Raw genomic sequence first — 27399 nt, 5'->3', positions numbered from 1 at the left:
CATTCTTACAAAAAAAAAAAAAAAAAAAACTCAGTGTTTTGGGAAATCAGCACAAAGATGACTGAAGGGCACTTTTCTCCTTTCTGCTCATCTCTTGGAGCATGCTTGTGCCTTGGCAAACAGTTGCTTCCAGCCTTTTTTTGGAAATAGCAGTGCTTTCTTCGTCACTCTCTTTGGGCTTCATGAAATCTGGAGATTCTCCTTGTATAGAATCTGTGCTGAGAGTGAGAGATGCTGAAGCAGGAAAAAAGCATAGTCCAAAAGGAAAACGAAAAACGGAAAGAAGGGAATCCCGAGGAGAATGGTGGGCCTAAACCTAGAATCAGTGGGGAAGACTGGGGGGTGCGTGTGTAGCCAGTCACTTTTGTGGGTGTAACGATATTCCTGCATGACAGAGGGCTTTCTGCTTGAGAATAGCTTGCCTGAGCTCCTTTTTCCCTTTGATGTATTTTCAGGACAACTGAGGCATGATTCTGTGGTCTAACACAGCTTTGTTCTTCTCTAGACCCTACATCTACGGACCTACGTCTCAGGGGGAAAGGATGCAAATTCTCCAGAATTTCAAGCACAACCCCAAAATTAACACCATCTTCATATCCAAGGTTTGTGTGGCGTATGGGGTGGAGGTGAGGCCCCTAGCACTCTGGGGACCTGGGGGGCACACTATGATTCCTGGACAGCGAATTCACGTGTGCTGAAGGAACTTCTCATGTATGTTTTCATTTCCAACATGTGCGGGGATAGGGGATACTGCCTGGCGTTAGTGGAAGGAGCAGATTGAGGGTTTGCATGCATCATGGGTCATCTATAAAGGCTCTTTGAGGTTTTTTCCAATTCTTTTTGGGATGTAGGAATTTTAAGTTGTATTTCCTTGTTTATAAAAGAAAAAAAAGTTCATTTCCTACTGTGGCAAAAGTAGGCATTCAGATGAAGTTCTCTGTACAAGTTGGAGATCCTGTGTGTGGCGGCAGCCTTTGCGCTGGTTCCTGGTGTTCCTTGGTGGGTGGTGGATGTCAGCACAGACTTGCGCAGGCCCAGCTCAGGGATGGTTTACTCTGAAATCAGAAGCTGTAGCCCCACAGGTTAGAATAGTCATTCAGGTTCAGACAGACCCAAAGCCCAAAATAAATGAGATTTTACAACTGGGCGGGGTGGCTCATGGGTGTAATCCCAGCACTCTGGGAGGCTGAGGCAGGTGGATCACCTGAGGTCAGGAGTTCGAGACTAGCCTGGCCAACATGGAGAAACCCCGTCTCTACTAAAAATACAAAAATTAGCTAGGTGTGGTGGCAGATGCCTGTAATCCCAGCTACTCAGGAGGCTGAGGCAGGAGGGTTCAGTCGCTTGAACCCGGGAGGTGGAGGTTGCAGTGGAGCCAAGATTGTGCCATTGCACTCCAGCCTAGGCAACAAGAGTGAGACTCCGTCTCAAAAAAAATAAATAAATAAAAGAAATGAGATTTTACATGATTGTGGCTGGGCACATAAGCACCAAACCTTCATGTCTGTGGCTGGGTACCTCGATGTTTGGACCCCCAGAGCTGAGGAATCCACCTACAGTTAGAATCCCATATAGGGCAGTTGTTCTTCCCAGGTCACATCCCATGTGTGCTGCTGGTGTCAGTGGCCACCAGGTAAGAGTATGGATGGTTTTGTGGAGACATATTTCTGTAGCCAAAAAAATGAATGACTCAAAGTCAGTCTCTGTTGAAGGGCCCTCTCATCTCTGGGCTCCTGGCACCCAGCTCTCTGAATGTCACTGATGCCTGGGATTAATTCTTTAGCATGACTCTTAGGAGAACTCACACAAGGTCCTGGAGACCCTGAGATGCCTTTCTGAGGTTTATTGCTTCACCTCTCTGCCTGTATCAGATAGACCCTGGTACAAAGAGGATAAAAGAGTGATTATGTTTCAAAGTTGTCTACAGAACTTATTTAAATTTTGGATCCTGTGTAGCGCCGCAGCCTTTGTCCTGGTTCCTGGTGTCCCTTGATGATGGGGGTGGGTGTCAGCACAGACTTGCGCAGGCCAAGCTCAGGGATGGTTTGAGTTGATTTTTTTTTTCCTCATATATAAAAATCTTCTGATTTGTTTCTGTAGGTAGGTGACACATCCTTTGATCTGCCAGAAGCAAATGTCCTCATTCAGATCTCATCCCATGGTGGCTCCAGGCGTCAGGAAGCCCAAAGACTAGGGCGAGTGCTTCGAGCTAAAAAAGGTAAAGTGGCCTTTCATCTTCTGTTGCAGGAGGTGGCTCTTCTTAAACCACTTGAGTTAGGAAGACAATAGGGGTAAGAGGTGCCATGTGCCCTGGGGCTAAATAGACTCTGGAGGGAGGGGATCCCAAAGCAAAGACCTAGATCCTTATGCGCATCATTATTTTTCATGCCTTGGGGTGAATATGCAGGTGTTTTCCATGACAGCGGCATGGAATCCACACAGATGTGCTCTGTACACTGTGCAGCTGTGTTGGTAGATGGTAAGAGGGAGCTAGGGCGAGGCAGTGCTTATGGGGTAGATGTGGAAGGGAGAAAACAGAGCTGGGCCAGCAGTGTAAGTGGAGGAGCTGGAAGCTGCTTCTGGAACTTGAACAGGAGGCAGGGAAAGGTTTGGTAGGAGCAGCTTGGGCAGACACACAATGGACACATCATTCATAACCTGTGCAGAGTGCTGTCCTGGTGGCAGCTTGCAGCAGGGGCAGGGCAAGTGCAGTGAGTGAGGAGGTGCGAATCCGCATTCCTAAGACCTTTTCTGAGGAGGCGTGGCACCCCTGTGCTTGCTTAACTGCAGTAAAAGGGCCCAGACCGTCATTGTGGGCGTGGCAGGGACTGACACTCTTGCTAAGAGGTGGCCATATCTGTCTTACTGGGACCAGGGCACATCCTGAGACAAGGACACAGGCCCTGTCCTCAAGGAATTTGCTTATTCAAGGAGGCATCTGGACTGCTGGAATGTTTGAAAATGACAAGATTAGTGGGCATATGTTGGAATTGTACTGCATTCAAATGTGTTTAAGAAGCATCTAGGAGCTTGTATTTAAAATGGAGATGAGGCAGATAGCATGGACTAGAAATAGCATGGACTCGGGCACCAGACCAGCTGTGTCACCTTGGGCAAATTATTTGCTCCTCTGAGCCTTGGTTTTCCCATCCAAAGTGGGGGTGACAATCTATCTTGCCAAGACTTCTGTGAGGATTGAGCTTATAAATCATAAAATGTAGTGGACTGGCTGGACACAGTGGCTCACACCTATAATCCCAGCACTTTGGGAGGCCAAGGCAGGAGGACAGCTTGAGCCCAGGAGTTTGAGACCATCTTGGGCAATGTAGCGAGACCCCATCTCTACAAAAAATAAAACTAGCTGGGTGTGGTGGTGTGTGCCTGTGGTTCCAGCTACTTGGGAGGCTGAGACAGTAGCTTTTATAAACTGACAGGAATATGATCTGCTAGTAAATGTGAACATAATTCATTACTTATTCCTTACTCTAATTTGAAAACTCCTTTATTGGTTGACTGATTGATTGATTGAGACAGTCTCATTCTGTCACCCAGACTGGAGTGCAGTGGCACAATCTTGACTCACTGCAACTTCTATCTACTGAGTTCAAGTGTGATTCACCTGCCTCAGCCTCCCGAATAGCTGGGACTATAGGCATGCACCACCATGTCCAGCTAATTTTTTCGTATTTTTAGTAAAGATGGGATTTCACCATTTTGGCCAGGCTTGTCTCTAGTGATCCACCCACCTTGGCCTCCCAAAGTGCTGGGATTATAGGTGTGAGCCACCGTGCCCAGCCTTAAAAACTCCTTTAAATGTGAATAGAAGGCCGGGCACGGTGACTCACGCCTGTAATCCTCGGAGGCTGAGGCGGGCGGATCACGAGGTCAGGAGATCGGGACCATCCTGGCTAACATGGTGAAACCCTGTCTCTACTAAAAATACAAAAAATTAGCCTGCCATGGTGGCGGATGCCTGTGGTCCCAGCTACTCGGGAGGCTGAGGCAGGAGAATGGTGTGAACCTGGGAAGTGGGGCTTGTAGTGAGCCGAGATCACACCACTGCACTCCAGCCTGGGCGACAGAGTGAGACTGTCTCAACAACAACAACAACAACAAAAGTGAATAGAGTTGTTTTCTTACTCAAAACACTAACATAAGACACTTGGCTCCTGTCTTTGCATGTCTGAGCTCTTCTAAGACTGAGAAACAATTACATTCAAGGGCAGTATGCTTAACCTACTGACATTTGAACTACAAAGCAGAAATGTTCAGATTTTCCTGAAGGATCAAGTCTTTCAGGCCACAAAATTTTCTGTCCTAGTTTCTTAAAACAGTAGTCCCCCCATATCTGCAATTTTCCTTTCCACATTCAATTACCCGTGGTCAACTGTAGTCTAAAAATATTAAATGGAAAATTCCAGAAATAAACAGTTCGTAAGCTTTAAATTACACACTATTCTAAGTAGCATCCAGGATGTGAATCCTTGCTTTGTGCAGCATATTCTTGCTTAAATTCTCCCCACCCGTTAGTCACTTAGTAGCCATCTCAGTTGTCATGGACTGTCACTGTGTCTCAGTGCTTGTTTTCAGGTAACCCTTATCTTACTAATGGCCCCAAAGCACAAGTGTAACTATGCTAGCAATTCAGATATGGCAAAGAGAAGCTGTAAAGTGCTTTCTTAAAGTGAAAAGGTAAAAGTTATTTAAGAAAGGGAATAAAAATCTTATGCTAAGGTTGCTAAGATCCATGGTGAGAATGAATCATCTTACTGTACAAGATGATCATCCCCAGAGCACATAGCCGTCAGACTTTCCAAAGTCAATACAAAAGAATCTTAAAGACAGCTAGAGAAAAGGGTCATATAACTCATTATGTTAACAGCAGACTTCTCAGCAGAAACTTTACTAGTCAGAAGAGATTGGGGGACTGTTTTTTAGCATTTTAAAGAAAAGAAAAGATGGCATAAACCCGGGAGGTGGAGCTTGCAGTGAGCTGAGATCCGGCCACTGTACTCCAGCCTGGGCAACAGAGCGAGACTCCGTCTCAAAAAAAAAAAAGGAAGAGGAAAGAAATCCTGGCCAGGCACGGCGGCTCACACTTGTAATCGCAGCGCTTTGGGAGGCCAAGGTAGACAGATTGCTTGAACTCAGGAGTTCGAGACCAGTCTGGGCAACATGACGAAACCCTGTTCCTACAAAAAATACAATTAGTCAGGTGTGGTGGTCTGCGCCTCTAGTCCCAGCCACTCGGGAGTCTGAGGCAAGAGAATCGCTTTAGTCTGGGAGGCAGAGGTTGCAGTGATCTGACATCCCACCACGGCACTCCAGCTTAGGCAACAACACAAGACCCTGTTTAAAAGGAAAAAAAAAGCAGGCCAGGTGCAGTGGCTCACACCTGTAATCCCAGCACTTTGGGAAGCCGAGGCAGGTGGATCACCTGAGGTCAGGAGTTCGAGACCAGCCTGGCCAACATGGTGAAACCCCGTCTCCATTAAAAATACAAAAATTAGCTGGGCATGGTGGCGGGCGCCTATAATCTCAGCTACTCAGGAGGCTGAGGCAGGAGAATTGCTGAAACCCAGGAGGCAAAGGTTTCAGTGAGCTGAGATTGTGCCATTGCACTCCAGCCTCGGCAACAACAGCAAGACTCCACCTCAAAACAAAAAAAACAAAAACCAAAAAACCATAATGAGCCCAGTCCTCCTTTAAGAAAAAAAAGAGGCCTGGCGGGCCGCGGTGCTACAAGCCTGTAATCCCAGCACTGGGAGGCCGAGACGGGCGGACTCACGAGCGTCAGGAGATCGAGACCATCCTGCTAATACGGTGAAACCCCGTCCTCTACTAAAAAACTCACAAAAAACTAGCCGCGACGTGGCGGCGCCTGTATCCCAGCCACCTGGGAGGCTGAGGCAGAATGGCGTGAACCCCGGGTGCGGAGCTTGCGCGAGTCTGAGATCCCGGCCACAGCACTCCCCCACCTGGGTGAACCAGAGCCGAGACTCGTCCTCAAAAAAAAAAAAAAAAAAAAAAAAAGGAAAAGAAATCCTAACCAAGATTTCATATCCCTGCCAAACTAAGCTTCATAAGCAAAGAAGAATAAACATCTTTCCCCAGACAAGCAATTCGCTAAAAGGAAATTGGTACCACCAGACTGGCCCTCAGAATGCTGAGATTTTTTCTTTTTTCTTTTTTTTTTTTTTGAAGACGGAGTCTTGCTCTGCCGCCCCAGCGCTGGAGTGCATTGGCCGGCTCTCACTCACTGCAAGCTCCGCCTCCCGGGTTCTACGCCATTCTCCTGCCTCAGCCTCCCAAGCAGCTGGGACCACAGGCACCCGCCACCTCGCCCGGCTAGTTTTTTGTATTTTTTAGTAGAGACGGGGTTTCACCATGTTAGCCAGGATGGTCTCGATCTCCTGACCTCGTGATCCGCCCGTCTCGGCCTCCCAAAGTGCTGGGATTACAGGCTTGAGCCACCGCGCCCGGCCGAGATGCTTGAGATTTTTAAACATGGAAATGAAAGAATGGTGACACCTGCTACCACAGAAAGACATGTAAGCACATAGCCCACAGACCCTGTAAAGCAACTACACAATCAAAACTACAGAGCAACCAGCTAATGACACCATGATAGAAATAAAGCCTCATGTATCAATATTAATCTTGAATGTAAACAACCTAAACACCCTACCTAAAAGACATGGAGTAGCAAATTGGATTAAAAACAAGACCTAGCCTTCTGCTGTCTTCAAGACACCTGTCTCACATGTAACAGGACCCATAGGCTCAAAGTAAAGGGATAGGGAAAAATCTATCACACAAATGAAAAAAAAGAGTGGGGCAGGGGGTCACTATTCTTACATCAGATAAAACAGACTTTAAACCAACCACATTAAAAAAGGACAAAAAGGTCATTACACAATGATAAATGGTTCAATTCAACGAGAAGACTTAACTATCCTGAATATATATGCACTCAACATTGGAGCACCCAGATTCATAAAACAAGTACTTCTAGAGCTAGGAAAAGGCTTAGACAGCCACACAATAGTGGTAGGAGATTTTGACACCCCACTGACAGCATTAGACAGATTATAGAGGCAGAAAACTGACAAATTCTGGACTTGAACAATTGGACCTAATAGGCGTCTACATAATACTCTACCCAACAACCCCAGAATATATATTCTCATCTGCCCCCAGAATATACTCTTAAGATTGATCACGTGGGCCGGGTGCGGTGGCTCACGCCTGTAATCCTAGCGCTTTGGGAGGCTGAGGCCGGCAGATTGCCTGAGCTCAGGAGTTTGCAACCAGCCTGGGCAACACGGTGACACCCCATCTCTACTAAAATACAAAAATTAGCCGGGTGTGGCAGCGTGCGCCTGTAGTCCCAGCTACTCGGGAGGCTGAGGCAGGAGAACTGGCTTGAAGCTGGGAGGCAGAGGTTGCAGTGAGCTGACATCATGCCACTGCACTCCAGCCTGGGCAACAGAGCAAGACTCTGTCACAATTTAAAAAAAAAAAAAGTTATTCATGTGTTTGGCCACAAAGCAATGTGAGACTTTAGGCTCAACTTTATTAAAGTCTCAATAAATTCAAAAAAGTTGAAATCATACCGAGCATATTCTTGGATCACAGTGGAATAAAAGTAGAAATCAGTACCAGGTGGAACTCTCAAAACCACACAATTGGCCAGCACAGTGGTGCATGCCTGTAATCCCAGCACTTTGGGAGGCCAAAGTGGGAGGATGATTTGAACTCAGGAGTTCATGACCATTCTGGGCAACATAAAGAGACCCCATCTCTAAAAAGAGAAAAGAAAAGGAAAAAAAAAAACCCACACAATTACATGGAAACTAAACAACTTGCTCCTGAATGACTTTTGGTTAAACAAATTAAGGCAGGAATCAAAAATTATTTGAAACAAATGAAAACAGATACAACATACCAAATATCTGGGGTACAGCAAAGGTAATGTTAGGAAAGTTTATAGCAATGAACACCTACATCGAGAAGATAGAAAGATCTCAAATTAATTTGACATTTTACCTGAAGGAACTAGAAAAATTTAAAAAAGCTAACCCCCCAAACTAGCCGAAGAAAAGAAATAACTAAAATCAGAGCAGAACTAAATGAAATTCAGACCCAAAAACAATACAAAGGATCAGTGAAACAAAAAGCTGGTTCTTTGAAAAGATAAATAAGGCCAGGTGCAGCAACTCACACCTGTAATCCCAGCACTTTGGGAGGCCAAGGCAGACAGATCATAGGAGTTTAAGACCAGCCTGACCAACATGGAGAAACCCCGTTTCTTCCCAGCTGATCCCCAGAAATACAAAAGATTCTCAGAGACTTACAAATACCTCTGTGCACACAAACTAGTAAATCTAGAGGAAATAGATAAATTCCTGGAAACATGCAACTTCCCAAGATTGAATCAGGAATTAATTGAAACCCTGAACAGATCAATAAGGAGAAATTGAATCAGTAATTTTTAAAAAATATGGCCCAGGCATGGTGGTTCACACCTCTAATCCCAGCACTTTGGGAGGCTGAGGCAGGTGGGTCACCTGAGGTCAGAAGTTCCATACCAGCCTGACCAACATGGTGAAACCTTGTCTCTACTGAAAATACAAAACTAGCTGGGTTTGGTGGTGTGTGCCTGTAATCCCAGCCACGTGGGAGGTGGAGGCAGGAGAATTGCTTAATCCCAGGAGGTGGAGGTTGCAGTGATCTGAGATGGTGCCACTGCACTCCAGCCTGGGCAACAGAGTGAGACTCCACCTCAAAAAAAAAAAAAAAAAAAAAAAAAAAAAAAAAAAAAAAAAAAAAAAAAAATCTACCAACTAAAAAAGTCCTGAACCAGATGTATACAGTTCTACTGAAACTGTTCAAAAAAATTGAGGGACTTCACCCTAACTCATACTATGAAACCAGTATCATCCTGATACCAAAATCTGGCAAATACACAAAAAATAAAACTACAGGCCAGTATTCCTGATGAACATAGATGCAAAAATCTGTAACAAAATGCTGACAAAGCAAATCCAGTGGCATATGAAAATGTTAATTCACCACAAATAGGCTTTATTTCTGGAATGCAAGGTTGGTTCAACATGTGGAAATCAATAAATGTGATTCACCACATACATAAACAGAATTAAAAATGAAAAGCATATAATCATCCTAAGGAAAAGCATATAATCATCCTAAGGAAAAGGTGTTTCGTTTTTTGTTTTTTGTTTTTTTTTGAGGCGGAGTCTTGCTCTTGTTGCCCAGGCTGGAGTGGTGCAATGGTGCAATCTTGGCTCACTGCAACCTCCATCTCCCAGATTGAAACTATTCTCCTGCCTCAGCCTCCCAAGTAGCTGAGACTACAGGCATGCACCACCATGCCCAGCTAATTTTGTATTTTTAGTAGAGACAGGGTTTTGCCATGTTGGCAGTGCTGGTCTAGAAGGCGTGACCTCAGGTGATCCACCCACCTCAGCCTCCCAAAGTGCTAGGATTACAGGCGTGAGCCACCATGCCCGGCCTAGAAAAAGCTTTTGATAAAATTCAACATTCTTTCATGATAAAAACTCTCAACAAATGGCATCGAAGGAACATATCTCACAATAATAAAAGCCATCTATGACAGACTCACAGCCAACATCATACTAAACAAGCAAAAGCTGGAAGCATTCCCTTTAAGAACTGGAACAAGACAGCCGGGCGCGTGGCTCACGCCTGTAATCCCAGCACTTTGGGAGGCCGAGGTGGGTGGATCATGAGGTCATGAGATTGAGACCATCCTGGCTAACATGGTGAAACCCCATCCCTACTAAAAATACAAAGAATTAGCCGGGCATGGTGGCAGGTGCCCGTAGTCCCAGCTGCTTGGGAGGCTGAGGCAGGAGAATGGTGTGAACCCGGGAGGCGGAGCTTGCAGTGAGCTGAGATCACGCCACTGCACTCCAGTCTGGGCGATAGAGTGAGATTCCGTCCCCCCCCAAAAAAAAGAACTGGAACAAGACAGAGCCCACCCTCACCACTCCTATTTAACATAGTACTAAAAGTTCTACCCATACTGATCTAGCAAGATAAAGAAATAAAAGGCATCCAGATAGGAAAAAAGGAAGTTAAATTATCTGTCTTCCTAATGAGATGATTCTATACCTAGAAAACCCTAAAGACTCCACCAAAAGGCTCCTAGACCTGATAGGCAACTGAGTAAGGTTTTAGAATTCAAAATCAGTGTACAAAATCAGTAGCATTTCTATACACCAGTAACATTCAAACTGAGAGCCAAATCAAGAACACAATCCAATTTATAATAGCTGTAAAAACAAAAGACAAAACCTAGGAATAACTACAGAACACTCCTGAAATAAATCATAGGTGACAGAAACAAATGGAAAAACATTCTATGCTGGAGGATTGAAAGAAACAATGTCATTAAAATTGCCAAGCTGCCCAAAACAATCTACAGATTCAACACTATTCTATCAAATTGCCAACAGCATTTTTCACAGAATTAGAAAAAAACTTATAAAATTCATTTGGAACCACAAAAGCACCTGAATACCCAAAGCAAGCCTAAGCAAAAGGAACAAAGCCAAAGGCCTCACAGTATCCAATTTCAAACTATGCTACAGGGCTTGCAGTAACCAAAACAGCATGGTACTGGTACAAAACAGACACATAGACCAGTGGAACAGAATAGAGAGCCCAGAAATAATGTCATATACTTGCAGCCAACTAAGTATAAGGAGTACCTTCCCCACTGCATATCTGTGCCAATTTTGTTGAATTGGCAAAAATATGCAGTGGGAAAGGTACTCTTTATTCAAATAAATAGTGCTGGGGAAACTGACTAACTGTATGCAAAAGGATGAAACTGGACCCCTGCCTGTCACATATAAAAAGCAACTCATAATGGATTAAAGACGTAAATGTAAGACCTCAAACTATAAGGATCCTCGAAGAAAACCTAGGAAATACCATGTTCACAAAGTTGTGCAACTATCACCACAATTCATGTTTAGAATATTCTCATGAGCTCCCAAAAGAAACCCTCATCCATGCACAGCCACTCCTAATTTCCTCTTGTTCCCTACCCCCAGCCCTAGGCAGCCCCTAATTTACTTTCATGTTTGTAGGCCTTTTCTGTACATTTCATGTAAATGGAATCAAACCATTTGGGGCCTTCTGTGACTGGTTTCTTTTCACTTAACATAATGTTTTCTTTTTTTTTTTCTTTTCTTTTTTTTTTTCTTTTTTGAGATGGAATCTCGCTCTGTTGCCCAGGCTGGAGTACTTGGCCCACTATAACCACTGCCTCACAGGTTCAAGGGATTCTCCTGCCTCAGCCTCCCACGTAGCTGGAATTATAGGCATGAGCCACCATGCCTGGCTAATTTTTGTATTTTTAGTAGAGACAGTTTCACCATGTTGGCCAGGCTGGTCTCAAACTCCTGATCTCGAGTGATCCACGCCCACCTCGGCCTCCCAATGTGCTGGGATTACAGGTCTGAGCCACCACACCCGGCAGCATAATGTTTTCAAAAAATTATCCATATTGTAGCATCTGTCAGTATTTCATTCTTTTTTATTGCTAAATAATACTCGATTCCATGGACACACATTTTATTTATCCACACATCTGTTGATGGACATTTGGGCTGTTTCCACTTTTTGGCTCTTAGAAGAATTCTGCTGTGAAATTCATGTACAAATTTTTGTGTGGATATAGTTTCATTTCTCTTGGATTTATGCCTGGAAGTGGAATTGCCAGGTCATGTGGTTATAACATTGTGTTTAACATTTTGATGAACTGCCAGACTGTTTTCCAAAGCAGCCACATCATTTGTGTTCTCAGCAGCAATGCATGAGGGTTCTAGTTTTTCCACATCCTTGACAACAATGGCAGTTATCTGCTTTTTTGATTCTAGCCACCCTCGTAGGGGTGAGGTGATAATTTCATTGTGGTTTTGAGTTGCATTTCCGTGGTGATTGATGGTGTGGAGCATCTTTTCCTGTGCTTATTGGCTATTTTTATATTGTTTTTGGAGAAATAATCTGTTCATATTCTTTGCCCATTTTATAATTAATTTGTCTTGTTTCAATAGTTTTTTATATAACCTAGATACAAATCTCTTATCAGATACATGCTTTCCACATATTTTTTTGTTCTGTGGATTGTTTTTTCACTTTCTTGATAGTGTCCTTGGAAGCATAAAAGACTTCTAAATTTTGATGGAATCCCATGCCAAGTTCAGGCGGTAACCCCGAGTGCAGGGCTTTTCCACTGCAGTGCTTGCTTTTGAACCTGGGACCCTGAGCTCTTGGCATTCTAATGGCTAATGTTGTCTTCTTTCTTTCCTTTTCTCATTTTTTCTCGCAGGGATGGTTGCAGAGGAGTACAATGCCTTTTTCTACTCACTGGTATCCCAGGACACACAGGAAATGGCTTACTCAACCAAGCGGCAGAGATTCTTGGTAGATCAAGGTTATAGCTTCAAGGTACATATCCATTTGGCCTCTGGTTAGACTAGGACCGAGGCCTTCTTGGTACCCTGGCCTCCAGGAGAAGTGAGGACCACTGTCAGCAGGCAGGCACCAAGCATTAGGGGATTAGAAGCCTTGCCTCAAACTCCCTTTATCTCTGCATGAATCACTGAGGGCAGCTGTTGGCGGGAAGTGTGCCGTCCTGGCAGGACTGAGGTGCCACAGCACTATGGCCAGCACTGTGTGAGTCTGAGCCCCGCAGGGCTGCTTTCTCAGGGATGCCTCTCCAGGTAGCTACGAGAGCTCTTCCTTTCATCAGCTGGTAAGCTCCAGGCCTTAGTGTGCCTCAGTTTGCCTCCCAAACATCAGAGCCATCCCTGTACTACAAATCAGGTATTTTAATAATTGGAAAATTCTAAAGCTTTGGCTGACTTTCATTGGCTGAGGCATTTGCTTTCTTTCCTGTTACACAAATATTTTTATGTCAGTATTTGGTGTCCAGAAGAGCTTTATATTTGGGGGATAGATGGAGGGTTCTAGAAGTAGGGGAATTAAATTACCCCTATGGTCCACTAAAAGGACATCCCTAGAACATCAGACTCCCAGGTTCTTGATTGCAAAAGACTGCAATCCAGGCTGCCTTTTAGATACATTTTTAATGTGTCTCTTTATGCATTGGTGAGAATTCCCATTATTGGCCTTAGGAGGACAGGGTTGTCTCGCCTCCCCTCTTTCAGCTAGAGGCAGTGACACTTTTCAGACCTCATGCTGGCCTAGAGGACAAGATGCTTGGGTTTTGAGCCCAGTTTTTTGGAGGATTTGCATTGTGACCGTTTTATCCATCCATGAAAATCCCTGCTGGTAATAGCATTCCTGCCTCCTGATTCCTGCCAAGCTGTGAGGGTAAGAGGAGCACCAAGTCAGAAAGAGCTGCTCTGAATTCTTTGAAAGGTGACCTCGACAAAAAGGCACAATACCATAGCTTAGTAGTTTGTGTTGGTTGGAGCTGTGTCTTCGGTGCTGCCTGTTGAGGAGCAGTCGTTGGAGTTCCCAGAGTCATGACCTGGAGTGGTTGGGCCCTGGGCAGAGGTGCACATTGTCTATACTCTGGATCCCTGCCCAGAAGGACTCAGATCCTTACTTCTAGGAATTTTCCTTTAATTAACATTATGAGAATTGGAGGGAAGGAGAGTTCCCTTTGCAGAATCAACCCAAGTTTTCTGCAGGGATAGGGAGCCCTTGTATAAGTTATCCCCATAGAAATGAAAACCCAGTCTCCACCATGCTGTTCTTACTCTTTCAGAGAAGTTCTGTAAATATCTTCCTGATATCCTATCATTTTCATTTTCATGTGCTCATTCCTGCTGGAAGCCCCAGTTGCTGGGCACAGCAGATGCCAGGGACCTTCTCAAAGGGCCACAGCATGTGCCTTCCAGTCTCTTGTCCCTTCCTTTGCCTGCTCCAAGATGTGAAGGCTACCCGAAGGAGCCTTTTAAACTTACTGAGATTCTTCCTGTTGATCTTCCATACATGATCATTTAGATGCTATGTGTTGGGGGCAGATTTCTCTGAAATTCCCGTGTCCCTCCGGTCTTGAGATCATTAGTCAAGCTCTGTGTTAAAAGCGGCTCCTGATGCTGGTCTCTGGAATTCTAGGGAGAAGCTCTCCATTGTTGGCCACCACAGTGGCTGGGCCTGGGGAGGGAAGTGAACAGAGCAGGTGGACCCAGGAGAAGGCAGAGAAGGGTTGGGGGGAGAGAGCAGAAGGGAGCATGTCTGCTGGCTTGGGCTTTGCAGGTGATCACGAAGCTTGCTGGCATGGAGGAGGAAGACTTGGCGTTTTCGACGAAAGAAGAGCAGCAGCAGCTCTTACAGAAGGTCCTGGCAGCCACTGACCTGGATGCCGAGGAGGAGGTGGTGGCTGGGGAATTTGGCTCCAGATCCAGCCAGGTGAGTAAATGGGTGAGGAGGGTCCAGGTGTCAGTGCTCCCACAGGGCAGCGTTTGTAGACACAGACACAGACATGTAGTCTGTGGGCCCCTGGATGGGCCCATGGGATTTTTTTGGAAATGTTGGAAAACACGGAAGAGATGAGTAGAAACAACCCTTGTTGCCCTTTTGGTGTGTGTGCCTGGTCCTGTTGCCTACAGCTGAGCTCGCAGTGGCTATGACTGTCTCCTGCTTTACTCACACGAGTATTCGTTAGATCTTGATGTTGAAGCCCGGGATGGCAAGCAGGTGACCCCAGCTCAACTTGGTGGCGACTGGAGGGAGCGTGATGGGCCGGGGCATGTAGTTCCCCACACAGGGCTGCCATTCCTGGTCGTGGGCACACAGTTCTCCTCTGGTTCCTCCTCAGTGATAAAGCTGAGCCCTCTAGCCCCTAAGACAGCTCTGAGGTCAACTCTTGTGGTAGCTTCAATACTTAACTTTGAAAAATGTTCTGTGAAAATACTCAACCTTTCATTTATTCTACAAATCTGCCTGCTCTAGGCCAAGCAAATATATGGTCTAATTAGTGAGAGCATCATTATGGAGAATTATCAGGCCTGTCCAAGGGGGAGAAGTGCACTTCAGTCAGGTGCGTTTGAAATTCAGTTGCCATTAGAGCCGGAAGGGGAGCAACTGCTGGGCCAAGGAAGCAGCTGTCCCTGCGGAGGGGCTGCCCTCCCTTGAGCCTAAGGCTTTTCTCCCCCACTAGGGGGCACTCTCCATGGGAACCCAGGCACAGCCAAGAGTCAAGCCCAGAGCTTTCTGTCCTTCCACTTGATTCAAAGCCTCATGGTGGTGTCTCAGGAGATTTTAAGGGACTTCTGCCCTAACTGTTAAAAAATTCTGTTCAGAACAGGCATGGTGGCTCATGTGTGTAATCCCAGCACTTTGGGAGGCCAAGGCGGGAGGATCCGTTGAGTCCAGGAGTTTGAGACCAACATGGTCAACATATGGAGACCCTGTTTCTCTCTTTAAAAAAAAAAAAACTGTTCAGAAGCTGTTGTTAAGTGAGGCAGTGTGCCTTATGGTTAAGAACAGTCTGAAGCCCGGCTACCTGGGTTCAAGCCCCATCTCCTTAAGAGCTATGTGATCTTGGCGAGGTTACTTCATCTCTCTGTGTCTCAGTTTCCTCTTGTTTAAGGTGTGGATTATAATAGTTTTGAGGATTAGAGGAGACAATGCACGTCAAATGCTTAGAACAATGCCTGAGACACAGTAAGCGATCTGTAAATATTATTTAAAATGATGTATTAAATTTATGTAAGTCTTATAAAATTTGCTGTGATTATAAATATTACAAAAGGAGTGTCTTTTCTTCTGGAGACTAACATGGGCTGGTCCCCTCTTCCCGGCAGGCATCTCGGCGCTTTGGCACCATGAGCTCTATGTCCGGGGCCGACGACACTGTGTACATGGAGTACCACTCATCACGGAGCAAGGCGCCCAGCAAACATGTGCACCCTCTCTTCAAGCGCTTCAGGAAATGATGCTGAGGCGGGGTACTTCGTTCAAGACCGGCGCTTGGCACCCTCGTTGGAAAGGGATTTTCAGCATAACGTTTTCCTTCCACCTCCTTGACCTTCCCTCCGGCGTTGGCCAAACTGTGCTGAGGAAACTGCCTCAAGGGCTTGGCTCTGCCTTCATGGGTCCAATATAAAGGAGGAGGAGATAATATTTTTTCAAACTTTTTGGGGATTGGGGTCATTTCTGTATATAAAAAATTTTAATATTTAAGGTGTATTTATCTTACTGTTCTGAATAAACAGAATGGACCATTGAACCACTCTTCATTGTACAAGTGTTTTTATGCTTCTTCCTGGGCATGGGTTATGTCTGGATGACCAGCCTCCATCAAGGCCCTACTTTGTAGCCGGCACAGATGACTAAGATGGAGCCCCTCCCCAGGGAGCTACCAGGGAGCTGTACCCTGAGATAGAAGAAGCGTCAGCAGGAAAGACCTGGGGAACGGGGAGGGTGATCCAGCTGGAGGGAAGAGCCTGGGCAGTTGACTGGTCCCTGCTCACAGCTTAGCCTGGTGGATTCAGACTGGGGCTTCAGCCGCACAGCTTCCTGCTCTTCTGGTAGTTACAGCTGTTCCTGCAACCTTGTCCAAGGTAGACACCTACATCATGAAGGCCTTCCAGGTTGGCTCCTGGTGGCTCATCTCTGAAAGAGTGACTTCTTGTTTCTCCCTCAAAGTACGTTTTTAGATATTGCTGAGGGGCTAGATTCCTCTTCTAATAGCAGTTTAGTGCCCTTGGATGTTTTAATTGCTACTTTATTTTTAATGGCTTTGGGCTTTTCTCTTCTGTTCCTGGTATGAAAGCAAAGGTGTTGAGGAAAAGACAGTCTAGGCAGGATTGCTCATTGAAATGTAGGCACCCATGAGGCATATCCGCCTTGCAGAAAGACTTGTGACTCTGAGGAGGAGGCTCACTCCCTCCAATGGGAAACAGCGCTCACACTTGGGGATGAGTGTTGAAACCCTGGCCACATAAGGCTTCCGAGTGGAGTCCCTGCCCATCCCCACAGCTCGGCAGCAGCTTCCTGTACTCAGCTCCAGCACAGGTGGGCTGCTGTCTGTGATGCAGCCACAGACCATCTGAGGAGAAGAAAGTATTAGGTTGGTGCAAAGGTAACTGGCTTCTGGCTTTTGCCATTTCTTTTTTTTTTTTTTTTTTTTTTTTTGAGACAGAGTCTTGCCTTGTTGCCCAGGCTGGAGTGCAGTGGTGCGATTTTGGCTCACTGCAACCTCTGCCTCCCAGGTTCAAGCGATTCTCCCGCCTCAGCCTCCCAAGCAGCTGAGACCACAGGCACCCGCCACCATGCCCGGCTTTTTGTATTTTTAGTAGAGACAGCGTTTCACCATATTGGCCAGGCTGCTCTCAAACTCCTGACCTTGTGATCCCCCTGCCTCGGACTCCCAAAATGCTGAGATTACAGGCGTGAGCCACTGCATCTGGCTGCCATTACTTTTAATGGCAAAAAACAGAACTACCTTTGCACCAACCTAATACCTCTTTCATCAGGGGGCTTTGAAACAAGAGCCACCTGCCCCACATTCCGCCTCTCTGAGCTGACCTTTTGGTGACAAACACTGTCTCATAGTCTAGTCAGCAGCTGGTGCTGCCAGGCATCTAGCCACTCTATCAGGGCAAACCCCAGGAACCAGTAACAGGGCCCTCACTAGGAGGAGAGGGCCTGAGCAGCCCCATCTGAGGTGCGCACTTGAGCCCACAGACTCGCCTGTCATGTAACCCTGATGGGTTGGCACTCAAATGTTCAAACTTGACTGTAACCATTACTCTTTTCAGTCTCGCCTCCTGTCATGCCTTCACACTTGAGATCCTCAATATTGAGCACTTCCTGTATTTTCACATTTCTGGCCCCCGTTTTCTTGTCTATTGACAATGTTGAATTTTACCTGAACCCTGTGATCCTAGGAAATAGACACATTTAAAGGAATCCCTTGTCTTTGGTGTTCTGGCAAGTAGTTTACTGCAGAGAACCATCCTTCCTGGTATGACTCATGAATGCTGCCCTTGAAGACCCCAGTCGAGGCCAGACACAGGCCTTCCAAGTTCCCATTCTTTGCCTCATAAATTAGCTAAACTGTCCCCAGTGATCAATGGGAACAAAATGCTTATGAACCAGACTTTGGTTTAGATTCTCTTCTACCCCCGGACCCCTGAACTTTGACTCACCCTCCCTTCCACCCCTGGAGAGAATAGACTGGACTCAGGGTAAGTCACTGATTGGATCTACTGTCCCACCATGCCACTCCCCTTCATCCCACTTCTGTCTTTTACTTGCTTCCCCTCCCTATAAAAGAAAACCCCTTTGCCTAACCCTGAGACAAACAGATCTTATGTTCAGTGCATTCTCCCTGCTGCAATAGTACGCCCCTCCCCACCACTTTGCAACAATCCTTTCAAATAAAGTCTGCCTTTACCAAGTCCAGATTTTTTCTTCTTATTTTTCTTAACATTGTCTGTTCTGTGAACTTAAGCTCCAGATTTTTTTATTTGACATCATGTAACAAGTTTTTATCTAAATGTCCAAATGTCTGTTGGTAATACATAAAATACAATTCATTTTATATACCAGTTTTATATATCATTTCTCAGTCATGCAGTCATGCTAAACTCAGTTCTAGGAAATTTTTCTGTAAATTTCTAGAATAATTCAGCTAAAATCAGTGAAGATATAGAAGACTTGAACAATACTATTAACCAACTTGACCTAATTGACATTTACAGAATATGCTGCTGAGTAACAGCAGTGTAAGCATTTCTTTTCAAATATACACATCACTTGCCAAGATAGAATCAATGTCAGGTCCTACAAGTCCTAATATATTGGAAAGTATTTAAGCCATACAAGCCGTAATCTGTGCCCACAGTGGGATTAAGTTAAAAATCAATAGAAAAAGAGTCTGGGAAACCCTCAAATATTTGGAAAAGGTAGTGGTTAATTTTAGCTGTCAGCTGAGTTAAGGGATGGCAGCTGACTGGTTAAGCATTTTTGGGTGTATCTGTAGGAGTGTTTCCAGGAACGAGGAGCATTTGAAGCTGCAGATTGAGTAAAGCAGATCCACCCCCACCAACGTGGGTGGGCCTCATATATCCATCAAGGGACCACCAGATAGAGCAAAAGGGTGGAGGAAGGGTGAATACAAACTGCAGAATACAATATTGATATATTAAAAAATGCAATTGGCCGGGCGTGGTGGCTCACTACACCTGTAATTCCAGCACTTTGAGAGGCCGAGGCAGGTAGATCACCTAAGGTCAGGAGTTTGAGACCAGCCCGGCCAACATGGTGAAACCTCATCTCTACTAAAAATACAAAGAAATCACTGGGTGTGGTGGTGAGCACCTGTAATCCCAGCTACTCAGGAGGCTAATGTGGAAGAATCTTTTGAATCCAGGAGGTGGAGGTTGCAGTAAATTGAGATTGCACCACTGCACTCCAGCCTGGGCGACAAGAGCAAAACTCCATCTCAAAAAAAAAAAAAAAAAAAAAAAAAGAAATCTTTTATATACTCAGAGACAAACATTTGGAAGTTAAAACAAAAAATACTATTTACAATAGCATAAAAAATATGCAATGCTTAGGGATTATCTTATGAAATATGTCAATTCTGCCTGTATTAGCCTATTAATGTAATCTTTTTTTGAAACAGGGTCTCACTCTGTCACCCAGGCCAGAGTTCAGTGGCGCAATCAAAGCTCACTTCAGCCTTGGCCTCCTGGGCTCACGCGAGTCTCCTGCCTCAGCACCCCAGTCCAACCCGGTAGCTGGGACTACAGGCATTTGCCATCATACCCAGCTAATTTTTTTTTTTTTTTAATTTTTTGTAGAGACAGGGTCTTACTACGTTGCAAGGCATGGTCTTGAACTCCTGGGCTCAAGTGATCTTCCTGCCTTGGCTTCCCAAAGTGCTGGGATTACAAACATGAGCCACAGCACCTGGCCAGTTTAACAAATTTTAAATCAAAGTCTTAACCAGATTTGTCATGGAAACTTACCAACTAATGGTAAAATAAATGTCAAAGAATAAAAAAATAAAAATATTGAAGAGAATTTATAAGGACAGTGCAGTAGGCACAGAAAAATATACCAGTGGAATGGAATACAGAGCCTAGAAAAATATTACTGAGAACTTGATCTGTGATAACAGTAGCATTGTATAATTTTGTATACACACACCTACATATCCTTCTTCATCTATATCCATTCCAACAGTATCTTTCTATCTACCCCCATGAGTTCACTAAAATTTCTACACAGGGTTTGTTTATTTATTTTGAGATGGAGTTTTACTCTTGTTGCCCAAGCTGGAGTGCAATGGTGTAATCTCGGCTCACTGCAACTTCTGCCTCCCAGGTTCAAGCGATTCTCCTGCCTCAGCCTCCTGAGTAGCTGGGATTACAGGTGCCCACCACCACGACCAGCTAATTTTTTGTACTTTTCGTAGAGATGGGGGTTTCACCATGTTAGCCAGGCTGGTCTCGAACTCCTGAGCTCAAGTGATCCACCCGCCTTGGCCTCCCAAAGTGCTGGAATTACAGGCGTGAGCCACTGGACCCAGCCCACAGGGTTTATTTTATCCTGTATTTTATGTTCACAACTTCCTTCTTTGACAATGAGAAAACTGACTCCCATTTTACACAATATATTAAATATTTTCTTACTTGTTCCCTTGCAGAATGTACGAAAGTCATTTCAGACCTGTTAATTTATGCCTCTGTGAAAATTAGATTTTAATTTTAATTCGAGTTCTAATTAGATGACTCTAATTTTCATTTAACTCTAATTTTAATTTGAGTTAATTGTTTGTTAGGGACGTTTGGGTTTGTAACCTGAGGGCACAGGGTCTTAATCTTGTGTTGCTTGTGTTTTTCCCCAACCATCCTTCAGTGTGGTTATGCCATTCATTTCATGAGCAGTTTCATTCATTTGGGGGTTTTTTGTATCAAACTTTCATTTATATAAAGATTGTCCTTATCCTTGTTGATTATTTATTTATTTATTTGAGATGGAGTCTCGCTCTCTCGCCAGGCTGGAGTGTAGTGGCGCGATCTCAGCTCACTGCAAACTTCCGACTCCCAGGTTCAAGCAATTCTCCTACCTCAGCCTCCCGAGTAGAAGGGATTACAGGCACGCACCACCATGCCCAGCTAATTTTTGTATTTTTAGTAGAAACGGGGTTTCACCATGTTGGCCAGGCTGGTCTCTATCTCCTGACCTCGTGATCCTCCCCCCCTCAGCCTCCCAACGGGCTGGGATTACAGGTGTGAACCACCACGCCCAGCTGATTTTATTTATTTTTCTGTTTTGAGCATGTAAAACACTAACATGATTCCAAAGTCTAGACTACACAAAAAGTTATATTTAGGAAAGTACCTTTCTCTTATCCCTGTTTCCTTTGTGTTTTTCATCCCTTTCTTGACATTCCCTGTAGGTATCTAATTTCAGTTTCTGGTTTATCTTGCCTGTGTTTCTTTTTAGCTGAAATGAACAGATATATGCGTATTTTCTTATTTTTCCTTCTTTCTTATTTTTTCTTTTTTATTTTTTCTTCTGTCTTACACAATAGATATTATACAGTAGATAATCTTTTGCACTTTGTCTTTCTGTAACTTAATAAATTCTGGAAATTGTATCAATTCATTGAGGTCTTCCTCATTCTTTACAACCTCATAGTAGTCCATTGTGCGAATGTACCATAGTTCATTTAAGCATTGTTAGATGTGTGGCATTTAAGTTGTTTAAATTATTCTGCAATTGCAAACAATGCTTCAATAATAAACCTTGTGCAAATGGGTTTTCTTATTGAGTAAAGTGTATCTTCAGGGTGAATTCCTAAAAGTAGGATTGCTGATTCAAAGGTAAATGCAGGGACAGGCTCAGTGACTAATGCCTATAATCCCAGCACTTTGGGAGACTGAGGCAGGAGGATCACTTAGGTCAGGAGTTCCAAACCAGCCTGGCCAACATGGTGAAACCCCATCTCTACTAAAAATACAAAACTTAGCCAAGCACATGCCTGTAGTCCCAGCTACTTGGGAGGCTGAGGCAGGAGAATCCCTTGAGCCCAGGAGGCAGAGGTTGCAGTGAGCCAAGATCTTGCCACTGCACTCCATCCTGGACAACAGAGCAAGACTCCATCTTAAAACAAAATAAAACAAACAAATAAACAAACAAACCAAAAAAACCCAGCAGTCCAGATGTGGTGCCTCACGCCTGTAATGCCAGCACTTGGGAGGCCGAGGCAGGTGGATCACCTGAGATCAGGAGTTCGAGACCAGCCTGGCCAACATGGTGAAACCCCGTCTCTACTAAAAATACAAAAAATTAGCCAGGCATGGTGGCGGGTGCCTGTAATCCCAGCTACTCAGGAGGCTGAGGCAGGAGAATCACTTGAACCTGGGAGGCAGAGGTTGCAGAGAGCTGAGATTGTGCCACTGCACTCCAGCCTGGGCAATAAGAACAAAACTCCATCTCAAAACAAAAAAACAAAATAAACAAAACAAAAATGGTGAATGCATATGTAGTTTTTTTTTTTTTCTTGGTGTAGAACATTTATTTATTTTTCACATCAATCAAAGTTTAGTTCAGTGGGAAATAATTTTAATCAAAGAATTGTACATTTTCTTCCCACGTATCCTGTTTTGTATTAGGAAATTACATTGTGATCCATTTCACTGTAAGTAAAATTATAAGTATTACAAAATACTTACAGGAAACTATTAAAGATAACTGAAACACAAAAGGCGAGATGAAGTAAACTGGTCTTTCAGAAATCTCTACTCCAATGCCCATCGCACACAAGAAGAGAGTCAGAACAATCAAGTAACTAAGACCCCAGATCACAAATTTCCAAAGAACTGGAGAAGGGAAAGAAACGGGGAAAATCGTGGTGTGAAAGGGAATGGATCTTAGCAGCACTGCTTCAATAACTGATCTATTCTGAATGAAATACCCTCTTTTCTGTGCAGTAAATTCTGAACAAGGCTGTATTTTAGGATATTCCTTGAACTGAAATTAGAAAACACCCTCACAATGGAAATAGTTCTTTCATCTAAGTTTAATAGGAGCCTCTTTCTCCATGGGCCACTGTTGTGAACAGAGGCCTGTTCAGGCATCAGAAGCTGTCACAGTAGCCCTTGCATCTCTTTCATGAAAGCCTCTTAGACATCATCCTTAGTTTGTACCGAGACAGGAACAGAAGGACCAGATTTGGGTGCTGCTTTGGAAAGAGGCACAGCAGAATCATCCTCTCACTTCCTTTTTCTTTTTTGAGACAAAGTCTCACTCTGTTGCCTAGGCTGCAGTGTAGTGTTGCAATCTCAGCTCACTGCAACCTCCACCTTCTGGGTTCAAGTCATTCTCCTGCCTCAGCCTCCTGAGTAGCTGGGATTACAGGTGTGCGCCACCACGCCCAGCTAATTTTTGTATTTTTAGTAGAGACGGGGTTTTGCCATGTTGACCAGGTTGGTCTCAAACTCCTGACCTCAAGTGATCCCCTCACCTTGGCCTCCCAAAGTGTTGAGATTACAGATGTGAACCACCGCGCCCGGCCCCTCTGACTTTCTTTGGAGAGCAGCAGTAGCTCCCTTATTCTCCCGACGTACTCTCAGTGCAGTGGGCACAAATTGAGTAATCTCTGCCTTGGGGTTAGTGATCTGTGGCTTGACACTGATGACTGCTGTGGCTTCTTCTCAGTGGTGGCTGCACTCGTATCATTTGTCTTGGGCCACTGAATCAAGTTGGGTGGAGCACTGGAAACCCCAGGGTTTGGCCAGGGAGCTGGTGGGAAAAGCCCAGAGGGGGCAGGTCCAAGCGGAGGCACCAAAGGTGGACGCATCATGCCAGGACGAGGTGGAGGAACACCCAGAGGTGCGGGGGGAGGTGCTTTTGGTGGGAGTCCCCTAGGAGGGGGACTGGGAGGCAGACCTGGAGGTGGACCTGGGGGAGGGCCAGAGGGTCGGGCTAGTGTTGGTCCTGGAGGTAAAAGTTGGGTAAAGGCCCTCAGAATCCTGGCATTCCAGGTGATCTCAGGAATGGAGGAGGTGGCCCAGGAGGCCGTAATGTCCAAGAGAGCAGGTGGTGTCCAAGAGATGGTGGTCCTGGCATGGGATGTATTTGTATCTGAGACGGAGGAACAGACGGGGGCAGAGCCTGCTGCTGTGAAGAAGCAGTGGATGTGCCATCAGAATGAGATTCTTCTTTACGCTGTTCTTGTGACTGCTTTTCCGATTCAGAGTTATCAGAATCATCTTTGTCATCGTCCACTGAAAATTCCTCTACTTCTGGTCCCTCCTCAGGAACTTCTTGACCTGCCATAGGAAGCATCATGGCTTGAAGAAGAGTTAACTCCTTCATGTTCTTCTTTTTTTTTGATTTTCCAGGCATATCTGTGAACTGTACACTCAGACCCGAGTTCTTTTCTTCATTGCTGTCTCTCTCACCATCATCACGGTGCACAGTTCATCCCCCCACTTTCTCCATCTGATCTGTTGGTGTCACCATCATCAGTCTTGTTACCATGCTTATGTTGGTCCTTGTCCGCAGAAGGGCCATCATCTTCACTGGTGCTGGAAACAGCATCATCACGACCTTGCCGGGCGAGTTCAGGACTATATAACACGTCTTCTTCATCTCGCCTATGAGGGGGAAGATCCGGGGCAAACCCACTTTATGGCCATACATGTGCACGACTTGAGGAGGAGGTGGGCTGGGGGAGCGCCAGGAGGTTTTCTGCCAGGGGGCAAATGTGGAACAGTATGCCCAAGAAGAGGAAGGATAGAAACTGCCTGAGTTGGAGGTCCATAGGCTGAGGTTTTCTTAAGGATGGAGAGTGGCTGGGACCAGGAAGTGGGATGTCCTGGATCAAAACGTTGGAAGGAGCATGCGGCGTATCTTTCAAAGGAATGCCCTCCACTTCTGCATGCTGAGCATTCTCGACAGCATCAAAATTTTGGCTAAGTTGAGCCCTCTTCTGTTCATACTCTACTTCTAGCTTTCTCAAGTCCTTGCAAATATCTGGATTTTCTTTTTCATAGAGTTGTAAAATATGTTCAAAGGTTTCACGCAGTTTTTTAAGCTTGTTTTTCAGTACTTTCTCATTTAATTGTGGCTGTTGCAGCGGGTTCAACTCCATTGCACCCAATTTATCCATGCCCCAGATAATCTGTTTGGGATCCTTCATTTTAAAAACCGCAGCTCTGGCCGGGCGCGGTGGCTCACGCCTATAATCCCAGCACTTTGGGAGGCCAAGGCGGGCAGATCACCTGAGGTCAGGAGTTCGAGACCAGCCTGGCCAACATGGTGAAATCTCATCTCTACTAAAAATACAAAAATTAACCAGGTGTGGTGGTGCATGCCTGTGATCCCAGCTACTCAGGAGGCTGAGGCAGAAGAATCGCTGGAGGTGGAGGTTACAGTGAGCCACTGCACTCCAGCCTGGGTGACAAGAGCAAAAAACTCCATTTCAAAAATACCAAAACCAAACCAAATCAAACCAAAACAACAACAACAACAACAAGAAGCACTGCAGCTTAAACCATCATGTGCTGTTTTTTGTTCTTTAATTCTCTTCTGGGATTCCTTTTGGACTCGGTCTGTGGGATTCATACACTTTCCACCCTTGGTGGATGAGGTCGGTCTCCATCCCATGTGGACAATTTGTGTGGTTTACTGTTCATTTTTTTAAAAAAGAAAGAAAAGAAAGAAAGAAGTAAGAAAGAAGACAAAAGAAAGAAAGAAAGAAAGAAAGAAAGAAAGAAAGAAAGAAAGAAAGAAAAGAAAGAAAAGAAAGAAAGAGAAAGAAAAAAAGAAAGAAGGAAGGAAGGAAAGAAAGACAGAAAGAAAGAAAGGAAGAAAGAAAGAAAGAAAGAAAGAAAGAAAGAAAGAAAGAAAGAAAGAAAGAAAGAAAGAAAGAAAAAGAAAAGAAAGAAAAGAAAAGAAAGAAAAGAAAGAAAAGAAAGAAAAGAAAGAAAAGAAAGAAAGGAAGGAAGGAAGAAAAGAAACACTTCTGCTATGCTCCCAGGACTGCGAGAAGTTGGGAGGTGGCAATTCCTGGCCTTGAACTTTCACTTTGTAAGGACCTCTTGGTCAACCAGCTCCTCAGCCACTGCCATCTTGAAACCTCGCCCCCTTCCCGCATATGTGGTTTTGTGAAATGCTGCCACATGACCCTTTACAGGGTTGTACTTATTCACATGTCGCTTAGCCATGCACGAGAGGCTTGTCTACCCACTGCATTACCATCAGAATGTATTGTTACATTTTTTAAATTCTGAAGGTACTGGTTGGGTGTGGTGGCTCACGCCTACAATCCTAGCACTGTGCAGCTAAGGCGAGTGGATCACTTGAGGAATTCCAGACCGGCCTGGGCAACACAGTTAAATCTCATCTCTACAAAAACACAAAACGTTAGCGGGGCGTTGTGGCACAAACCATGATCGCACCGCTGCACTCTGGCCTGGGTGACAGAGTGAGTCTCTGTCTTAAAAAACAAAATAAAAGAAAATATTATAGATGGGAAATGGTATTTTAGTGTAGTTTTAATTGACATTTCTTGTTTTTTTTTTTGAGATGAAGTCTCGCTCTGTCGCCCAGGCTGGAGTGCAGTGGCCAGATCTCGGCTCACTGCAAGCTCCGCCTCCCGGGTTCACGCCATTCTCCTGCCTCAGCCTCCCGAGTAGCTGGGACTACAGGCGCCCGCCACCTCGCCCGGCTAGTTTTTTGTATTTTTTTTAGTAGAGACGGGGTTTCACCGTGTTAGCCAGGATGGTCTCGATCTCCTGACCTCGTGATCCGCCCGTCTCGGCCTCCCAAAGTGCTGGGATTACAGGCTTGAGCCACCGCGCCCGGCCGACATTTCTTTTATGAATTAGGTTGAGAAATCTTTCATATGTGTGTGTATGTATGTGTGTGTGTGTGTCTGTGTATAAATTCCCCATTCTTATCTTTTGCCATTTTTTTCTATTGGGTTAAAAATCTAAGCTGAGCGCAGTGGCACATACCTATGGTCTCAGCTACTTGGGAGATGGGAGGATTGCCTGGGTCAGGAGTTTGAGGCTGTAGTGCTCAAAGATGGTGAGATGGCACCTGTGACTATCCATAGGACTCCAGCCTGGGCAACATAGCAAGACCCTCATCTCTAAAAATGAAAACCAAAATATAAGTAAATGAAAATGTTTAAAATTAACCTTTATTCATTTATGTATTTATTTTGAGACAGGGTCTCGCTCTGTCACCAAGGCTGGAGTGCAGTGGCGCTATCACAGTTCACTGCAGCCTCCACCTCCTGGGCTCAGGCGATCCTCCCACAGCAGCCTCCCATGTAGCTTGAACCACAGATATGTGCCACCATGCCTGGCTAATTACATATATATAATATATAAT

At 45.0% G+C, this 27399-nt stretch overlaps 1 protein-coding gene and 1 pseudogene across 2 annotated transcripts in view; one reads left to right on the top strand and one right to left on the bottom strand.

Moving 5' to 3' along the window:
• Positions 1–16264, top strand: part of ERCC3 (ERCC excision repair 3, TFIIH core complex helicase subunit) — a 38116-nt gene extending 21852 nt beyond the window's left edge. For both annotated transcript variants that reach the window (XM_017877334.1, XM_017877335.1), the window contains exons 11-15: positions 506–602; positions 2101–2218; positions 12386–12504; positions 14287–14439; positions 15837–16264. In XM_017877334.1, coding sequence (XP_017732823.1) covers positions 506–602; positions 2101–2218; positions 12386–12504; positions 14287–14439; positions 15837–15968 — 619 coding nt within the window. In that variant the 3' untranslated portion in view covers positions 15969–16264. The remainder of the gene's footprint in view (positions 1–505; positions 603–2100; positions 2219–12385; positions 12505–14286; positions 14440–15836) is intronic.
• A 6877-nt stretch (positions 16265–23141) lies between these two features.
• On the bottom strand, positions 23142–25665 carry LOC108533026 (WW domain-binding protein 11-like; annotated as a pseudogene).
• Between the last annotated feature and the right edge of the window lie 1734 nt (positions 25666–27399).

The sequence above is a fragment of the Rhinopithecus bieti genome, unplaced genomic scaffold, assembly GCF_001698545.2.
Source record: "Rhinopithecus bieti isolate Rb0 unplaced genomic scaffold, ASM169854v2 scaffold_10223, whole genome shotgun sequence".
NCBI lineage: Eukaryota > Metazoa > Chordata > Mammalia > Primates > Cercopithecidae > Rhinopithecus > Rhinopithecus bieti.
Note: the sequence above shows the minus strand (reverse complement) of the source record. Positions and strands in the feature narration are given on the sequence as shown.